Here is an 18,368-nt window from a genome sequence, read left to right on the forward strand (position 1 = left end):
CCTCCCCGTCCCACGCCCGCGGAGCATCCCCGGCTTCCCCCACCCCCGTCGGGGACACGTCGGGGAGGGGGGACCCGAGAAGCAAAGTCCCTTCCCCGGCTCCTCGGGGCGGCTCGGGACCCCCGCGCCCATCGCCGCGGTGTCGGGGCGGGCTCCGTCCCCCTCCCATCCTCCCCCCCCATACCCCCCCTCCCCTCCCCGAGGCCCTGCTCGGCGTCTCCGTCTGAGCCGCCAGTGGATGTCGTTGTTCCGTTCCTCGAGCCGCGATGTCACTCCTTTTCGGCGTGACCTCAAACGCTGCGGGGGGGGGGGGGGGGGGGGGGGGGCTGGGACCGCCAGTCAATCCTCCGTGCGAGGGCCGGGGCGGGAGGCAGGCGGGGACCCAGCCGCACTTTTGTGGTGCCTCCTCCGCCTCCTCCTCCCCTCTCTCCGCGGGGCTGAGCTGCGGGGCGGGAGGTGCTCCGGGCCCCGCAGCACCGCGTCCGTGGGCCCCCCCCCCTCCCCCCCCCCCGCGCTCCGCTCGCTCCCGTCCCCACGCAGGATGGCGCGGAGGGGCGCGGAGGGGCCGCTGGCCCTGCTGCTGGCTGCGGCGTGGCTGGCTCAGCCCCTGCTCGGGGGGTACCACGGTGGGGGGATGTTCGCCGTGCAGACAGCTCAGCCCGACCCCTGCTACGACGAGCACGGGTCGCCCCGCCGCTGCATCCCCGATTTCGTCAACTCGGCCTTCGGGAAGGAGGTGAAGGTGTCGAGCACCTGCGGGAAGCCGCCGTCGAGGTACTGCGTGGTGACGGAGAAGGGCGAGGAGCGGGTCCGCTCCTGCCACCTCTGCAACGCCTCCGACCCCAAGCGCGCCCACCCTCCCTCCTTCCTCACCGACCTCAACAACCCGCACAACCTGACCTGCTGGCAGTCCGACAGCTACGTCCAGTACCCCCACAACGTCACCCTCACCCTCTCCCTGGGCAAGAAGTTCGAGGTGACCTACGTCAGCCTGCAGTTCTGCTCCCCGCGCCCCGAATCCATGGCCATCCACAAATCCATGGACTACGGCAAGACCTGGGTGCCCTTCCAGTTCTACTCCACGCAGTGCCGCAAGATGTACAACAAGCCCAGCCGGGCCGCCATCACCAAGCAGAACGAGCAGGAGGCGGTCTGCACCGACTCGCACACCGACGTGAGGCCCCTCTCCGGCGGCCTCATCGCCTTCAGCACCCTGGACGGCCGCCCCACCGCCCACGACTTCGACAACTCGCCGGTGCTGCAGGACTGGGTGACGGCCACCGACATCAGGGTGACCTTCAGCCGCCTCCACACCTTCGGGGAAGAAGAAGGCGAGGACGACTCCGAGCTGGCCCGAGACTCCTATTTCTACGCCGTCTCCGACTTGCAGGTCGGCGGGAGGTGCAAGTGCAACGGTCATGCGTCGCGATGCGTCCGAGATCGCGACGACAGCTTGGTGTGCGACTGCAAGCACAACACGGCCGGCCCCGAGTGCGACCGCTGCAAGCCCTTCCACTACGACCGGCCCTGGCAGAGAGCGACGGCCCGGGAGGCCAACGAGTGCGTGGGTGAGTCCCGCGCCGCGGGCACGGACACGGGGGGAAGGACGGGGAGGGGGGGGAGAGCGAGGGACCCGGCTGCGGACGGGAAATGAAAGGCTCGGGGACATCCAGGACCCGGCAAGGGACCGTCAGGGACCGAAAGACTCGGGGACATCCAGGGACGCGGCAAGGGACCTTCAGGGACGGGCAGTGAAAGGCTCGGGGACATCCAGGACCCGGTAAGGGACCGTCAGGGAGAGAAAGGCAAGGCGACATCCAGGACCCGGCAAGGGACCGTCAGGGAGAGAAAGGCAAGGGGACATCCAGGGCACACGGCAAGGGACGTGCAGGGACGGGGAGCAAAAGGCAAGGAGACATCCAGAGACACGGCAAGGGACCTTCAGGGAGGGGGAGCGAAAGGCTCGGGGACATCCAGGACCCGGCAAGGGACCTTCAGGGAGGGGGAGCGAAAGGCTCGGGGACATCCAGGACCCGGCAAGGGACCTTCAGGAATGGGGAACGAAAGGCTTGGGGACATCCAGGGACCCGACAAGGGACCTTCAGGGAGGGGGAGCGAAAGGCTCGGGGACATCAAGGACCCGGCAAGGGACCTCAGGGACCGAAAGGCTCGGGGACATCCACGGACCCAACAAGGGACCTTCAGGAATGGGGAACGAAAGGCTCGAGGACATCCAGGGACCCGGCAAGGGACCTTCAGGGACGGGGAGTGAAAGGCTCGGGGACATGCAGGGACACGGCGAGTAGCGCGGGGACATCCAGCGACACGGAGCGGGACGGGGACACGCAGGGAGAGCAGGACGTGGGGCGGGGGGGGGGAGGACTTGGAGTACCCGGGAGCGCAGGGCAAAGGAGGGGACAGTGAGGGACCCAGCAGCGCGGAGCAGGGGCTGGGAAGGCGCTGGGAAGCGCAGGCGATGGGGACACTGGGGCACCCGGGAGGTCACTGGTGGGGACACCGAGGGACCCGGAGGTGCAGAAGTAGGGGAGCACGGGGAAGTGGGGACCACCGGGGTGGGCACGGTGAGGCAGAGAAACCTGGGGATGCCGAGATGCCGGGGGGGGACACCGGAGGACCCGAGGGAGCTGGGCGAGTGACAGCGGGCGGCTCGGCTGCGCGGGGCAAGGGACATCAAATCGTCCAGAAGAGGGGAGAAGGGACACTGGGGAGACTGGGAAAACGCCGTCCGTGTCGGGGGCAGCGCCGGGGGGTCCCGGCTGGCTGGGAAGGGTCTCTCATCCCGGGCAGCTCCCGGCCGAGGGTCCCGCAGCCTCACGCAGCGGGATGCGGTCCGGGGATCCTGGAGCTCCCTTCCCCGGGCCAGCGGCTCGGAGCCCGGCCGTAAAACCTCCGGCTCTTCCGAGAGGCTCCGTGCCCGGGCTTCGGTCCTGCCCGCGGGGAGAAGGCGGCCGGGTTCTGGGGAGGGGTGCGGGGAGCGGCGGCGGGGACCCGAACGAGCCCCAAGGCCGAACGAGGACCGGGGAGCAGCCGGTTCGCTGCATTTCGGGAGAGAAACCCGCGCCGTCCTGGTGACAAGCGAGCCCCAGCCTCCGGGCTGTCCCCGGGGGGAGACGGGGCGGCCCTCGCCTCTGCCCGGGGGGGCCAAGGGCGGAGGGTTTGGGGTGCCTTTTCCCTTGGGTCCCCGCAGATCCCTCCCTTGGATCCCCGCACATCCCTCCCTTGGGACCCTGCATATCCCTCGAGTCCCCGCACCTCCCTTGAGTCCCCGCAGATCCCTCCCTTGTGTCCCCGCACATCCTTTGTGTCCCCATACATTCCTCGCTTGAGTCCCCGCACATCCCTCCGACGGCTGACCCCCCCCCCCATCTCCCATTCCCACTCCCCAGCGGGATCCCCGTGCGCGGCCGCTGCCCTCCCCGCCGCGGTTTCGGGGGCCGGTGCCAGCCCCCCCCCCCCCCCCGGGACCGGCCGTGTGCCGGTGGGTGGGAGTGACCCAGCCCGGGGTCTGGGCGCTCCCCGGGCTCGGCTCCCCGGCACCCGCCGCCGCCTTGTTTACACGGAAAACACGGCCCCGTCTTCCAAAATATTTGCAGCTCCGACGATAGGAAAAAAAATTAAAACTCGCCAAGCAGCCGGGGTTGGGCTTTTTTTTCTTTTTCTTTTTTTTTTTTTCTTTTTTTTCCCTTCTCCTCTTTTTTTTTCCCCCCAAATCACAATCAGATGTGTCCCTAGCAGGGAGCGCGGTTTCTTCACCGGCGTCTTCAACGCTGAGGCACGGCCGAGCCCGGGTTATATCTGGCAGGGAGTGTGTGTGGGGGGTCCCAGTCCCGCAGCCTGGTGGCACTGGGGCAGGCGCGGGGGTCCCGGCTGCGTTATGTCCCACCGCTGCCCCAGGGAGGGTCTCTCCCTCGGCAGCAGGTCCAGGGGAGCAGGGGGGACTCGGGTCCCCCCAGGCCTCCAACCCATCTCGCAGGCAGAGAGTTACAGCTAGCTATCAGCCATACCGTAAAATTCGGTGCGATCTCGGGGTGCTGTTGGACTCTTGGTCTGCGCTGCGGAGTCCTGAAGTGCTCCTGAAAATGCTTCTGTTCGGTTATTGCGCTGGCGCCGTGCGCTTACCATCCTTCTCGCTTCCAATTTACTTCCAATAAAACGGAAAGAAGTTCCCACTTTCCAGTAAAATGCGTGACTTCTGTGCCAGGCTTTGCATTTCAGGCTGTCCTAGCCGCGCCAGACTTCTGCGAACGAAAATCACTCATTTTTTTCCTTTTCCGCTGACTTTGCCGGGAAGCGAACGCTTTGCAAGGACGAAGCTACCGTGAAATAATTTCCCCCAGCCCGTTTCTGCTGCACGTTCCCTGGGGCCATACCTATCGCTCCGCAAAACCCAACGCGGCCAAACAACCGCCTTGCCCTGCCAAGCCCACACTGCCTGGAATAATCCTCCTAGATAAAGATCACAATAACCCTATTCAGCTCCCACCCGCTCGCTCATGACCGTCGGCCCACCCTGGTTTCTCTCCTAATTCCAGAAAGAAAGTCGGGCTTGGCGGTCACCCGAGGGCTGCGGACCCAGCCCTCGCCGGGCAGAGGCAGGGCACGAGCGGTGAGGTGATGCAGATGTTGCCAGCTGTGCGCCGGATGGATCTGCAGCCGCTTGAGTGGGAAGCAGCAGCGGTGAAGGGGTGGGGGAATCAGCCAAATTAGCTGAATTTGCCCCAGGTAGTGGTGTGGGAACTGATTACAACTTTTTTTCGATGAATTTCCTCCTTTTTCTCTTTTTTCCCCCCAAAAAAATTTGTTTTTTTTTCAACCAGGGAGAAAAATGATAGAATGTCTCTGCTTTGCTCAAAAATTTGGGTGTTTTCTTTGGTGAGCCCTTTCCCCCTGCCAAAACCGAATCTTTGTTCCTATTCATGCTTATTTGGGGCTGAAAAAGAAACGCGCTGGAGTTTCTGACAAAAAGTCAAAATTTCCCACGGGAACTTTTTTCGCCAGCCAGATCTAATTTTTCTTTATCGCTTCTCACTGCCTGCAAGAGCCCAGGCACCGCACGGGGAGAGGACAGGGCCTGGCCCAAGGAGATGCTCTCCAGGGACCTGCTCCTGCAGAAGGAGACCAGCCAGAAGAGCTTTTCATGGATTCAGGTTCCCATCAACTTTACCTGGCAAATAACTCCTCTATGCAGAGCTTGGCCTTGCAGTCTGGCTTTGGCCGGGCGCCTGGGAGCTAACATGCTCCGGGGAGGACACAGCTTGGAGACAAGCTTGGAGGTCTGTTCTCCATCCTCCCTCTCTCCAGTGCCGTCGGGCCAGCTCCATTCGCTCAGCGTTGGTCCAGCCCAAGCCCCGTGTCTCCAACCCGGTTTGTCCTGATGAGGCTTCCAGCTCCCCTGTGAGAGGAGCTTGCAGCTGGAAAAGCCCTGAACGAGAATGTTGTCAGAGCTCAACCGCTGGTGAGCCTGTGTGGACACGTGGAAACGCAGGCAGGGGCTTCGACCAGACTTAGTGACATCAATAAAATGCAGTCGACCCCATTCCACAATTTCTCACGAACCGCAGCATTATTTTGAGTGCTGGAAATGAACACGGACAAGAGCTGCTTTCGAATACTCCCTTTAGTTTGCGTAAAATACCTCTGCGCTTGCCTTGGCCGGGGAAAGCACTACTAGACAAACCCAGGCTGCAGCCCGCTGACAGGCGCTTCGGGAACGACGTCCAGACTCTGTTCCCAGTGCCGGCCCCGGTGCTCCGCAGCCCGTTCCCCGCGGGGCCGGGAGATGCACCCAGCGCCTGCACGTGTGCCTGACGTCAATGGCGGCTGCAGGTGCTGGGCGCGATTGCGGTGAGAGAAAGGAAACATCTTGTGTTTTCAGATACGGGATTTGGCACCGGCCGCGTGCGAAGCCTGGCGTTGGACAGGCTCTGCTCCGCGGTGTGCACTGCGGGAGGGTTCCCAGGCTGGGATGCGTCTGATGTCAGAGCAATTTGGGAGCAAATCTCTCCTCCAGCTAAAAGGAAACTTCATCTCAGACAAGGAGGGGACCAGGAACCACTAAAGAACAGTCTGCCAAACACTCCCAGTGAAAAAACTTCCTTCCAGACAAAGCTGGGGCTTTGTCATCTCAGCGGTGGTCCAGGCAGGTATTTGCAGGGCAGTGCTTACTAACACAGCCGTTGGGTTCCCGTCCGTCCTCATCACAACCAGGGAACTCAAATCCTTCCACAGCAGCGAGCTCTGCTCGCTCTGGTCCTGCAGACAGATGTGAAGACTGCGGGATTTCATCTCAAGGAGCTCCTGGTGTCCCTTATTAAATTTAGGCGATCCCTTTTCTTTAGCCTGCATTCATCATCTCCACTTAAAAAGCCTTTGTGGTTCTCACCCTGTCTGTAACTCTTTTCCCCGGGGTCGGCACAGTGGGGTGTTGGGCAGCCCTATGAGACAATTCCTTCCCACTCCCCTTGGCATCCCAATGGGACAAGGGGTTAAGTTGGTGGTGACTGATGGCTTCGAGTCCACCGGAGCATGTCTGCAGCCGTTGCTCAGCTGGGCGAGCAGCCCCCGGTGCCTGTCCGCAGGGTCGGGGCACCCCAGGAACACGCAGCGGAGCGGGGAGGCTGGACAAGTCCCAGGGCCATCGATGGGTGACAGTGGTTCACAGCGGCTGAGACCCACCAGACCAGGAAGGACTGGATGGGTGGAAGATGTCCTTTCTGTCTTCTGTCCTGTGGTGATTCAGGGCTTTGCAGACGGTCCATCTCCGGGGGACAGAGGAAGAGAAGCTCTGTCTGCAGCAGGGTGGGAGTGGGGTGTGGGTAGGACAGGGAGAGCTGGCAGGGACCTGGTCACGCGTGGACACATCTGTTGCACCCTCTTCCCTTTCGGTTCCGGGCACCGTGGTGGGATGGGCATCAGAGAGAGGACCTCAGTGGCTTTATAAATCCCTCTGTGAGCAGAAGGGGAGTCTGAGTGTCCCCAGCGTTTGCTTATGGTCACGTCTCTTCCAGAGGGACGGGGAAGGATGTAAGCATCCCTTCTCACCTTGTCAAGCAGCAGCATTTCTGATCTGAGCAAAGAGGCTCTGAGGAGGATTTCCGAGGTGTCCCTGTGGGATCCCTGGGGTGCCCATGCAGGATCCCCAGGGTGTAGCATCCTCTGCCCACCCAAGACGGATGCTGCTGCCTAGGGCTGGGCAGCACGGCACGACCATGTCTCTAGATTGAGCCAGCCAGGCAAGGCTGACGGGTGGATTTTGGAGCTGCTGTGTGCTGATATTGCCCATTACCTTCTACTGATGTTAGGGATACTCGTGATTTCTGATATCCAGGCTTGTCTCATGCCTCAGTTTCCCCATTTATAGAGAGTTAAAGGGGGGCTGTGTAAACTGCTTTGGACTTGGGGTAAGAAAGACATGAAGCAGTATTATAGCATCCTTGTGTCTAGTGAAATATTGCAAAGGGGCCAGCTTCACCAGTGGCACGGCACCAGCCAGCAACTGGAACAGACCCTGTGCGGGCTGGACCTCTCCATGTGCCGTCCACGGAGCCGCAGGTCCCTTGCACCCCAGCCCTGGTTCGGCTCCCGGAGGGTTGTTCTGCTCGGGGAGCTGCGCGAGCTGTGGGTAACGCTGTGTTGCTGAGCAGATGGGTGCTGTAGCCATAGAAATATGGGCCCGTAAACTGCCGAGACTCCCATTGTAGCCTCCCAAGCAGGCCTTGCATGGGCAGAGCTTTCTCACAGGCTTTTATTCTCAGGAAGCTTAAAGTTAAACTGATTTCCAACCGAAAGGTTTTTACACCAACAAACAAACAAACAAAAAAGCGCAGTTAAGGCTAAAACAAAACCAGGCTTGGCACTCTGGGTTGGACACTTGCCTTCCCTTGAGCTTGTCCACAGCTAATCTCTGCCCTCCTCTTTCTGGGCCAAAGCATGTCATCCTTATTCAGCCTACGCTGTCCTCGCTTCGGCAAACTCCCCGTGACCGCCCGGGGGGACACGTTGCCGCTCCGAGGACGGAGCGAGAGGCACAGAAGGGCTTTTGAATCTCCGCTGCCTGTAGGGATCCTGCTTGTAAAAACACTCCCGGGGTTCTGGTTTTCCTACCTGGTCGGTGAAGTGGGGGCAGCTGGGACACGTGAGCCTGTCTTTATATTCTTAATATATATCCCCTTCTTCCTCGGGGATGGGGGATGGACTTTGTGACCACGGAGGGTTGCTGTCTTCTTTGGCCCTACGTCTCTCCTGCCTCTCTTTTGGGATGCCCTGCTTTTCGGCACGGTGTTTTTGAAGGCTCTTGTGCTTATTATGGGCTGTTGCATGCCAGGCTTGGGCTGTGCAAGCAGAGTTTTTCTGGGGACCTTCCTGAAGATTTTGGGGTGCTGTGATGAGTTTCTTCCCCAGCCAGTTTTGCCCTGTGGAACATGCAGGATGAAGGAGATCTTGAGTCAGGAGGACTGGAACCAGCTAGTTACCTTCATAGCATTGCAGACGTCGTACACCATTTCGCCCCGTGTTGCTGTCAAACGGCAGAACTAAACCCAAACCAGCCCCAGCACCCACCAAACGCAACACCCAAAGCACTGACACAGCTGCCCTCAATACGCCGGGGGGGCTTCACAGCCCCCCGACTCAACCCCACCCGGATCATTGATTTGCAGCATGTTCATGATACCACCGAACAGGTCCCCCCCGATTTTTCAGGCAGCAGCAGGGGAGGTAGAAGTTTTGCCACCAGGATCAAACCTGCGCAGACGGTTTAGACCCGAGGAAAGGGTTCGGCAGCGGCAGAGCCCAGCGGTCACAGCTGCTTCATCCCCAGGGTATCTCCAGAGCGGTGGCTGCCGCTTGGCCTTTGCTGCTGTCATCAGCGGGGGACATTTCCTTTATGTGACCCGAGCTCCCCTCTCCGAGCATCCCTGCCAGATCCCTGCCGCTTCCCACAAGGCAGCCTGGCAGAGCCGGGGGAGCCCGGCATGGCTGTGGGGCTCATCCTGGTTCTGCAGCCCGGCGTTATGGGGGAGACCTGAGCGCGAACCACTGCACAGCTCGAAAAGGGACGGGTCAGATCCTCACCCGGTTCAAACCCAGCTCTGATCGGCGGCAGCATCTCAGCCCCGCTAACCACCCTCCGAAAAATCAATGCCCCGATGGCTGGGATGGGGCTGCCTGGCTGAAGTGACAGGCAGGCTTTTAAAAAGATATCTGTATAATAGCTTTCATTTATAGGGGGATTAGGATGCCCTGGGGACTGATAAGGAGGCAGGGAGGCTTTTCCTGCTCCGAGCCGGTGCAGCCAAGGAGGCTGTTGGGGGGAGAGGAGCAGGGGGCTCGGCTGCTCTCGCTCCATCCCAGGCGGGAGCAGCCCGTGTTTGCAGCAGAGATCAGCGGCACGAAGGGGCTCAGCCACACACTTGCTGGGAGTTTGCGTTAGGCTCACGAGAAGGCAGGGAATTAACTGGTGGGGAGGATAAAATCTTACCTTTTTCTTTGGTTGATACTAAAGAAGCAGGTTCTGAGCTGGGAGAGCACGCACACCCATGTCGGCAGTGGGTCGGGGATGGAGGAAGCATGCAGATCAGCTGGGAGCTTGATTTATGGATTTATTTTGAACAGCACTGTTTTTAGTGGAGACTGGAGTTTAAAAACTGATGGAGCGATATAGCCAGAGCAACTGCCTCGTCCCAGGGCTCAGCAGGGCTGGTGCTGGGAGCCCGAGGTCTCAGCTGGCTCTGGAGGGACGGCTGCATCGACAGCGCAAGAGCAGCTCGAAATTATTGCTGCTGCTCACGACACGCATCTCCTGTGCAAAGCGACCGCCGCATCGCCAGGGAGTGCAGCAGGCAAAGAAAGCGATAGGGAAGATGTCCCACACACAGCGGTGAAAGCAGGGAGGGTGTGGGCAGAAGCTTTCCTTTCAAACTTTTTCAAAGTGCCTTGTAAATGATGGAGGGTTGAAATTTGTATCTGCATCTCCCTCCTTGACAGCAGATTTGAATTTGGGGAAGGAAAAAACCTCTATTTCACACCCTCCTTGAAGTGCGGGGTTTTTCTGAATTATTTCATGAAGGGTTATGGGCTGGCAGGGACCGCTGGCTTTGCCCACTGGCCGTTGTCACCCAGGTTGTGGTACCACCTGGAGAGGGATCCCTGCTGCCCGATACAAAGGCAGGGAGCCCCGGGGTCCTGCGCGGGGAGCCGCAGCACCCAGCCCCCTCCCGTGATGTGCCCCCTGGTACGGCGGAGCTGGTAGAGGTAAAGGATGAGCCCAGGAGACCTTTGCCATATCTTCTGCCAAAAATGAGCAGCAAGAAAGGGCTCGTGTGGGTGGGTGAGCAGGAACGCCGGCACAGGTGGGGCGAGCAGCCTTGGGGGGGGTCACAGAGACAAATTTTTTCCCTGCCTGAGGGTCAAACCTGCTGCATCTCCCCTGTTTGGGGAGAGGAGGGGATGGAGAGCCAGGAGCCTGCACCCAGCAGCCCCAAATTCACCTGGAGAAGGGCAAAACCAACGTGAGGGGCTGGAGCAGGCAGGGCGCTGACGCAGGCTGTGAGCAGCCAGGCTCTGCGGGCTTGTTTTGCAGCTAATTTGTTCTTTTTGACCTGCTGCGGGGAGCTGCTGGGGTGGGAAACGCTTGCTGATTGTGGAGAAGCAGACACAGATTCCACGCTGACGCGTGGCCAGGGGGGAAGCGCTTTCCCCTGCTCCTCAGGGCGCTGGGGAGCGGGAGGATTTCTTTCCTCCGCCGTCCCAGGTGGGAAATAGAGAAGAAACGCAGGAGGAGAGCTGCTGGCTCGGTAGTCCCCGTTTTGCATGGCTCACTCTCCGGGCTGCTTGCCGTATCCGTGCCGGGTCTGCAAGCTCCCAGTTTGTGTGGGGTGAAGCCCAGCTGTGCTGTCCCCGATCACCATCTTTACACATGCCTCTGTACTCCAGGTTTGCAGTTTTGGGTGGGAAGGCAGATGAGGAGTCCATGTTATCTTCCCCATGGCATTTCGGAGCCGTCCATCACCCTGATCCCTCCCAGGCTGCACTCTGTGGTGCTGCGTGGATCGTTGCGATCCGTGCTTCGTTTTGACCCAGTATGACTATTCTCATGGCAGCTCCATGGGGTAAATGAACACCCCTTAATGTCAGCCATCCGGATATTTAGGGTCCCGTCTTTGGCAGTCAGATTACAGTGGATGCAGAGAGCAAGGACAATGTATCTGATTGGAAAAACAGAATTTTATTTTACACACTGGGGTTTGCCCAGTGCCCAGCAGCCCAGTGCAGCACCTCGGTTTGCCCTCCCAGCCCCAGAAGTACTTTTCTTCAGTGTCCAGTGTATTGCCTCTGGCTGGTCAGCGAAGGGCTGAGCCATGCATGCAGGAAGGTAAGGTGGGATGAGGGAGAGGGAGAGGCAGTGCAAGCAGGCAAGACCTGAATCTCCCTGTTCTCAGCCTCCTCTTCTTCATGCTAGACCCTCCCTAGACCCTGCAGGACCCACGCAGGGAGGCCCTGGCTCTTCCTGGACCACTGGCCACCACAGCATGTAGGAATGCATAACCAGAAGCAGCTTGTTCCGGAGCAAATCCAGTCCTGGGGGGATGTGATAGAGGTATCAGGACACTGTAAATAGAGCAGAGAAGGAGGAAGGTAAATGATGGGTAGAGCTACGGATAGGAGAAAAAGGTCTGGTTTTAAAAATCAGCCATCGTGGTGCACAAGATGAGCAGAGCAGCCCACAGAGCATCCTCGGGATGGCCGAAGCCGGCTGCTCCCTCCCGGCGCTGGCAAGAGGCCGTTGTTTTCCAGCCTCATCTGATAAGCGGCGCAGAACCCGCCAGGCAGCCGTCGTGCATTTTGCCTTCCCCCGGCGTTGCGGGCTGTCCCGAGCCAGGCTGTTTACTCGCTCGTCCGCCCACCCTTTTGCAATAGGGAGTCAGTTCTGGTTAATGTTGGAGATTGTAACGTGATTACCGAAAGTCTCATGAAATTAAATCACTTTGCTTCAAAGCGGCCGGGGAGGGGGAGCGTCTCTCTGGCAGCGGGGATGGCCGAGCGGATATTGAAAGCAGACTGGTAGCCAGTATTGCATCGCACACAATTGAGCTCTGACAGTGTGAAGGCAAATACAAACAGCAGCTTGTGTTTGCACACAAAGGCTCTGTGCACCAGCATCCCCGGCCCTGTACTTTACACCCTCGGCTCTTGGGCAAAAAGTCCTGGGAGGGTAGGAGGGAGGGAAACTCCACTGAATATTTAGAAATGAATTGAACTATGCAAACACGCCATTGGGAAGCTCTCAGTGTAACGCTTTGGATCAGCTACCCGCCGGGGCTGGAACACAACTGCTGGGCTTGAAAGGGCGACTTTCACGCTGAAGCAAAACTGGACAAAAGAAGATAAATGAAACGGGCTCCCGGCGGGGTTTGGTTTGTTTGTTTTTGTAACTCGGCTAATATTCCCGCATTGTTCAGCCCAGCGGCCCAGTGTCTGTCCTTCGCACGCTGCTCGTAAATCGGGGCTAAGCAGGCAGCGCAGGCAGCAGGCGGTGCGGGGTCCGGGGGGGTGAGCCCCTCCGGCTCGGGGCCCTGGGGACCCTGAGGTTGTCCTCTGCGGCGGTTGTGGGACAGGGAGTTGGATGCTCTGTCTCTACGGGGTCGCAGTCACACCGCGCCGCGCCGGGAAGGTCTGAGCCGGAGCGGTGATCCTCAGCCGTGTTGATTCCCAAGCGAACCCGCATTCAGCATCCTTGAGCACGGCACGGAGTCTGGGCTAGAGCGGGAAGATGAACGTGGTCTGTGGACCAGCGCGGCTTTGTGGTGGCTTGTTCTGCAGCTGAGCGTGGCACGTCCTAACAATTTTCATGGAGCTGGCAGCAAATCTGCTGAGATTTGCCCAAGCGGGGACCTCCTAGACGAACTGTGGGTACCAGCAGTGATGAGGCAACTGTCTCCGTCCCATGGCCCAGCAGTAGAGCAAGGAGCAGTGCTCATCCTCCCTGAGCTGGGTGCGTGCCCAGGGGAGCAGTGCTTGTCCTCGCTGCGCCGGGTGCGTGCCCAGGGACGTGTCACTGCCGAGCTCGGAGCCTGCTCGGGACTGCGGGGATGCTGCTTTCGTGGGATGGACCTTGTGCGCAGGATAAGGGCACTGCAGGGTCCCAAAACCGGTCCTGGTGGACACAGCCAGGCTGCTACAGGCACTCATTTGGTTTTAAGAAACCAAATTTTAAAAAACCAAATTTTTTTGGGGAAAAAGATCCCCAAATTAAAGCCTCTTAAAGATTCGCTCGCCCTCAGGATTTTAGGCAAAGAAGTAGCCGGGTCTAATACCACAATATTTCCCTAGTTACCACGGAGTGAGTAAAAGCTTAATAATCAGATGTATAATAGTTTTGATCGAATCAAACAGCAAAATTAGCAATGCCTTTAAAACATCAAATCATGTTTAATATGCTCCGTAGCATTCCCTTCTCACAAGCCTCTGCGAAACCAGCAAATGTTCACAAAAATTTGGCAAACCAGTTTCCCCAGGAATCCAGCCCCCCAAATGAGCTATTTGTGAGTCTCCACAAAGTTTCACCCAATCAAAAAAAAAAAAAACCACAAAAAAAATCCACGAAAAAAACAAAAACCCCAACAAACCCCCAGACGGCACATCACGTGCGTGGGGCAACCAAAGAAACCCCCGGGTTTGGGTGACCAATGAACGTCCCCAGCAATGAAAAGCGAACAATTTGTCGGCAGCCCATGCACTTGAAAACGAATGATCCAAATTATTCAGCAAGTCTCCCTGGATAGTGAATCCATTGAAAGGGGATCGAGACGGAGTCATAAATTATTCATCACCCACAAGAGAATGAAATGCATATAATCATAACAATAATAATAACAACAACAATCGCTACACTAAGAATAGTAACCAGAATTCAGCCAGCTCTGCTGGGAGAACCAGGGAGGCATGAAGACTCGCAGAATTTATCGTCCATTTATTTCAACCCCCCTTTAGAGCAGCTGTGTTAAATAAAGGGATGTAAAGTGAGTCAACATTTGGAATAAATGTATTTATCATCAATAATTTGGCTCGCTTGCCCTGATTAGGGGTGATGCAGTTTTTACTCTGGTCCTTGGCAGCGAGAAGGTCCATGAGCTCACACGCATCACTGTTAATTGCTGAATATAATGAATTTCTCAGAGTCCTGGACTACTTTTAAGGAGTCTGTGGAAGTGGTTGCAGAGGCGTGCACTGTACCACTGTCCCCAGAAAATTTATAGGTGTCCACGAACTGAAAGAGAAGTGGAAAGTGCTGGCCTAACACACATCCCCGGGATTCAACTCTTCCTGGCTTGAATGGGACCTTGATTGCGGAGTCACCCGGGACCCGCTGAGGCAGCGAGAGAGCTAAGGAGAGGCCACAACACTTGTCACACAGCCCGCGAGTTTCCTGTTGTCGCTGGCACGCATGTTTTTGGCTGAGAAAAATCCGCCGCAGATACGCCATGAGCCTGAATTCGGTGTGTTTCAGCTCTCCATCGTTTTGCCTCCCTTGGGATCTGAGCTTTCGTTTGGGCACCTTTTATTTGGGACCCTCTTCCACCGACACCCTCGGAGAGATTTTCTCCAAGGGGAGCGCACTGCTGGGCGATGGCTGGGTGATATTGAAGGTTCAAATACATTTATATGCTCGCACCGTGTTGTAAAGCACCCGACTACAACTTTGGCATGCAAATGAATTCCTGTTCGCGGCAAAGGGGCTCAGCCGTGGCACTCGGCCATCTCCCAACGGTTTCCCACAGGTTGCCCCGTGTTTGCAAGGGGGGGTCGGAAGGGCTCTAGGGTCCCTTTGCTCCCGTCGGGCTTCCTCAGAGCTTTCTCCACCTGCTGCTCTCAGCAAGGAGAGGGGAGGTGTCCTGCTGTTCCATGAACACAGGAATTAAAAAATGGAACTTTCAAGGCTAGGAAGCATCAGGTTGGGCCAGGAAGGAGAAAAGCTCTCAACCCATATGGCTCCATCGGCTTTTGGTGCTGCGGTCAGTGCTCAGCACCCCCATGGCTTGGGTTGAATGGGTCAGTGCTGCAGCAAAGTGGGGCAGGCTCGACACGATGGAGCCAGCCCGTGGGGGCTATTTTGGAGACCAATGTGCCAAAATACTTAGCCTTAGAGCCTGATTTTTACTTGCTTGCTGAAATAATCTGAAATTCAGGCTCAGCCGCACTCTGGTGGGGGAAGGCGCGAGAGGATGGGGGGGGAGGCAGAGGAGGGGCCGGGGCTGGCCGGGGGCTGGCAGGGGGCATGGTGGGGTGCTCATCCACCTACCCTGGTCCTAGCAAGCGTTGGGGTTTCGTGGCATGGTGGTGCCTCTCCCCACGGCCGTGGTAGGACAGCCAAGCTCGTAGATGCTCTGCTGACGGGCAGCTGTAACGCAAGAAGGAGAAGAAAGAGTTCCTGCTGGCATTTTTGTTGGAAGTCAACTGTGTATTAAGCGGAGCACGGTTTTCATTACCAGCTCCATTTTGGTACAATAAATCACAAACTAGAAAACACACTTTTGGCCTAGATCCTGCCCTCAGTTATGAGTGGCAGTAACCAGAGGCAAAATCCAGCTTCGGCTTCAGCGTTGCGGCCCATATGTTCACCTTTTGGAATTAATTTCTTCTGGTAATTTCTGCGTAATTATACAGCATTGAAGGCTGATTATACGCTTCCTCTCACGGGCAATTAATATTGCTGATCTAGTGCCAAGGGTGCACTTTGCAGTGTGCCAACCCAAGAAGAGAGGCGAGCTCAGCCTCCAGCGCCTGCAGCGAGGTGACGGTCTGGACCCTGTTACCTTCAGCGAGGGGACTCCGGACACCCCCTCACCCCCCCTCCAGAGTCCTCAGAGGAGATGGGGTCACCAGCTAGCAATTTAGCACAGATCAAGCACTTGCTGTTCGGCCCTAGAAAAAACACGGAGTGTTTTCCATGCTCCAGCTGCTGCTGAAATATTTGGGAGGTCATTTCTGCCGAGCGGGCTGGAAGAACCTGTAATTGCAACAGATGCTATCCGACGCCGGCAGCCCCGTGGGTGAGCAGAGCAGCTCATCTCCCCAGAGCAGCTCATCTCCCCAGAGCAATCATCTAATTTATATCTCATAAGACAGTTTTATTTTTGTGAATTACCAATGCCTTGTTCTGCCAGTGAACTGGCAGATCTGTGCACACTCCCCGGGGTTTCGGCCACAGCCCTTGCTCCTGCTTGAGACAGGGGGAGTGGAGAGTTGTAAAAGAAACTTCTCGCATCGGGTTATGGTGCCTATAAAATTAGCCCCGTTAGAAGCTAGCTGCCCATTAAAACAACCAATTTAAATAGATAACAAAGGCAGCCCCTCGCCCCCCTCACAGCTTCTGTAAAATAACTGACTTGAAGCGGACGGAAAGAAGAGGAGAACAGCAACGGGTTTGCTTGAGTCAGGCTTCTGCACGGCTCAGACGGATTTGTTTGCTGCTTTCTGTATGCAAACGGCTTCAGTTCGAATGAGAAGGAGAGAGAAAGCAAGTGGGAGGAGGGGAAATCATTTCTAGTTTCACCACTGGTTTCTGTGGGCTTTGGACGAAGCCCCGCTCACCCTCTGTGCAATTTGTTCTCCCCGTCTGGGTTTGGGCAGAAGGTCGGGCTTGGCTGCATGCGGGCTTTGCTCGCATTAATGAATTTGCTCCTCTTCTGCCAGATGCAACAACGGGAGAGTCTGAAACCCGATGGGGAAGGTGCTGCCTCTAGGAGCTTGGCTGTGCTGGGCCGGGGTGCGGGGCTGTCCTTGCAACCCCCCTTTGCAGCAGGGGGGCTCCTCCAAAGGCAGCCCGCAGCACGGGGACCTCACAGATGCCAGCGTCCCCACAGCTCCAGCCGCTTTCTCAGGGTCCTCGCATGGGAAAAGCAGCAATTTCACCTCCCTTGCCAATGCCCGGGGCCAGCTCTGCGTCCCAGGCTGCAGGGAGTCAAAATGCGCTTTGATAGCGGTGCCCTTTCTGCTCATGCCCAGGTATAGTCCCCCAGCTCTGAGATTCACTCTTAGGGGAAAATTAATAGCAAAAATGTGGAACAAGAGGGGAATTTTCCTGCATCTCCCATGCATCCAGCAAAGAGCAGCTCAGAGAGTCAGGTTCACTTGGTCAGGGGAGTGGAGCCTCGTCATATGCCCAGTTCCACCTCTGTGGGAAGCACTTGGTATGTCACCCAGTCACTTCTGCATTTGGGAGCTTAAAATAAATCCTCTGGCTCAGTCCCAGCTTGAGAGCTAACGCAGCAAACTGCTACCCAAGCCACAAGTCATCATTAGGTTTCAGAGTGAACACTCCCTCATAAAGGCAAGAGTAGCTTGTCACACCTGTTAGCTGCGACAGCATCATCCATTCCCAGACAGCGTTCACCCGCCTCCCCAAGCCCCATTTCCCAGGCTCACAGACTCACGTTTTCACAGAATCACAGAATGTTTTGTGTTGGAGGGGACCTTAAGGATCATCTTGTTTCAACCCCCTATCATGGGCAGGGGCACCTTCCGCTAGACCAGGGTGCTCAAAGCCCCATCCAACCTGGCCTTGAACTCTTCCAGGGATAGGGCATGCATTTCCCTCATCCTGTCCTCCCAAGGTGGCAGAGAGAAGCCAGGAAAAGCAGGAGCTGAAACCCATAAAAGACGAAGAGGAAAAACTGCCAAAACAGGAGAGAAAACTTTTCACAAGGGTGTGTAGTGATAGGACAAGGGGGAACGGCTCTAAACTAGAAGAGGGCAGATTTAGATTAGATATTGGGAAGAAATTTTTCCCCATGAGGGTGGTGAAAAACACTGGCCCAGGTTGCCCAGAGAAGCTGTGGCTGCCCGCTCCCTGGCAGGGTTCAAGGCCAGGTTGGATGGAGCTCTGAGCACCCTGGGCTGGTGGAAGATGTCCCTGCTGATGGCAGGGGGTTGGAACCAGATGAGCTTTAAGGTCCCTGCCAACCCTTACCAATCTATGGTTCTATGATGCTAAAACCAGCTGGTTTCACCCCGCACCAAGACCATGCAGCTGGGTGCTAAGGCTGTGCATGGATCTGAGCGCTTCTGGGGGACGAAGGGACAGTCCCAGCCCTGTCTCTGCCCCGGAGCAGATGCTGGGGAAGCAGCCGCAGCCGCTGAGCAGCTCTCCATGCTCCCAGCCTCGGAGGCAGCCTCCTGAGAGTTTAATTTTTGGGAAGCTTTAACATCCCCAGCTTACCAAGCACTGAAAGAAAGGTCAGCTAATCCTTTACAACCTCTGAATGAATTCAGGCGCAGAAGTGAGATTACTAAACAGGGGAGCGGGAGGCCGGGAGCGCTGCATGGATACGGGGACCCTTCCCATAGTC

At 57.5% G+C, this 18,368-nt stretch overlaps 1 protein-coding gene across 1 annotated transcript in view; it reads left to right on the plus strand.

Moving 5' to 3' along the window:
- The first annotated feature begins 457 nt into the window (after positions 1–457).
- NTN1 (netrin 1) overlaps positions 458–18,368 on the plus strand; it is a 107,420-nt gene continuing 89,509 nt past the window's right edge. Inside the window, exon 1 of the mRNA XM_009933505.2 lies at positions 458–1,568. Coding sequence (XP_009931807.2) covers positions 542–1,568 — 1,027 coding nt within the window. The 5' untranslated portion in view covers positions 458–541. The remainder of the gene's footprint in view (positions 1,569–18,368) is intronic.

The sequence above is a fragment of the Opisthocomus hoazin genome, chromosome 21 (assembly GCF_030867145.1).
Source record: "Opisthocomus hoazin isolate bOpiHoa1 chromosome 21, bOpiHoa1.hap1, whole genome shotgun sequence".
Classification (NCBI taxonomy): domain Eukaryota; kingdom Metazoa; phylum Chordata; class Aves; order Opisthocomiformes; family Opisthocomidae; genus Opisthocomus; species Opisthocomus hoazin.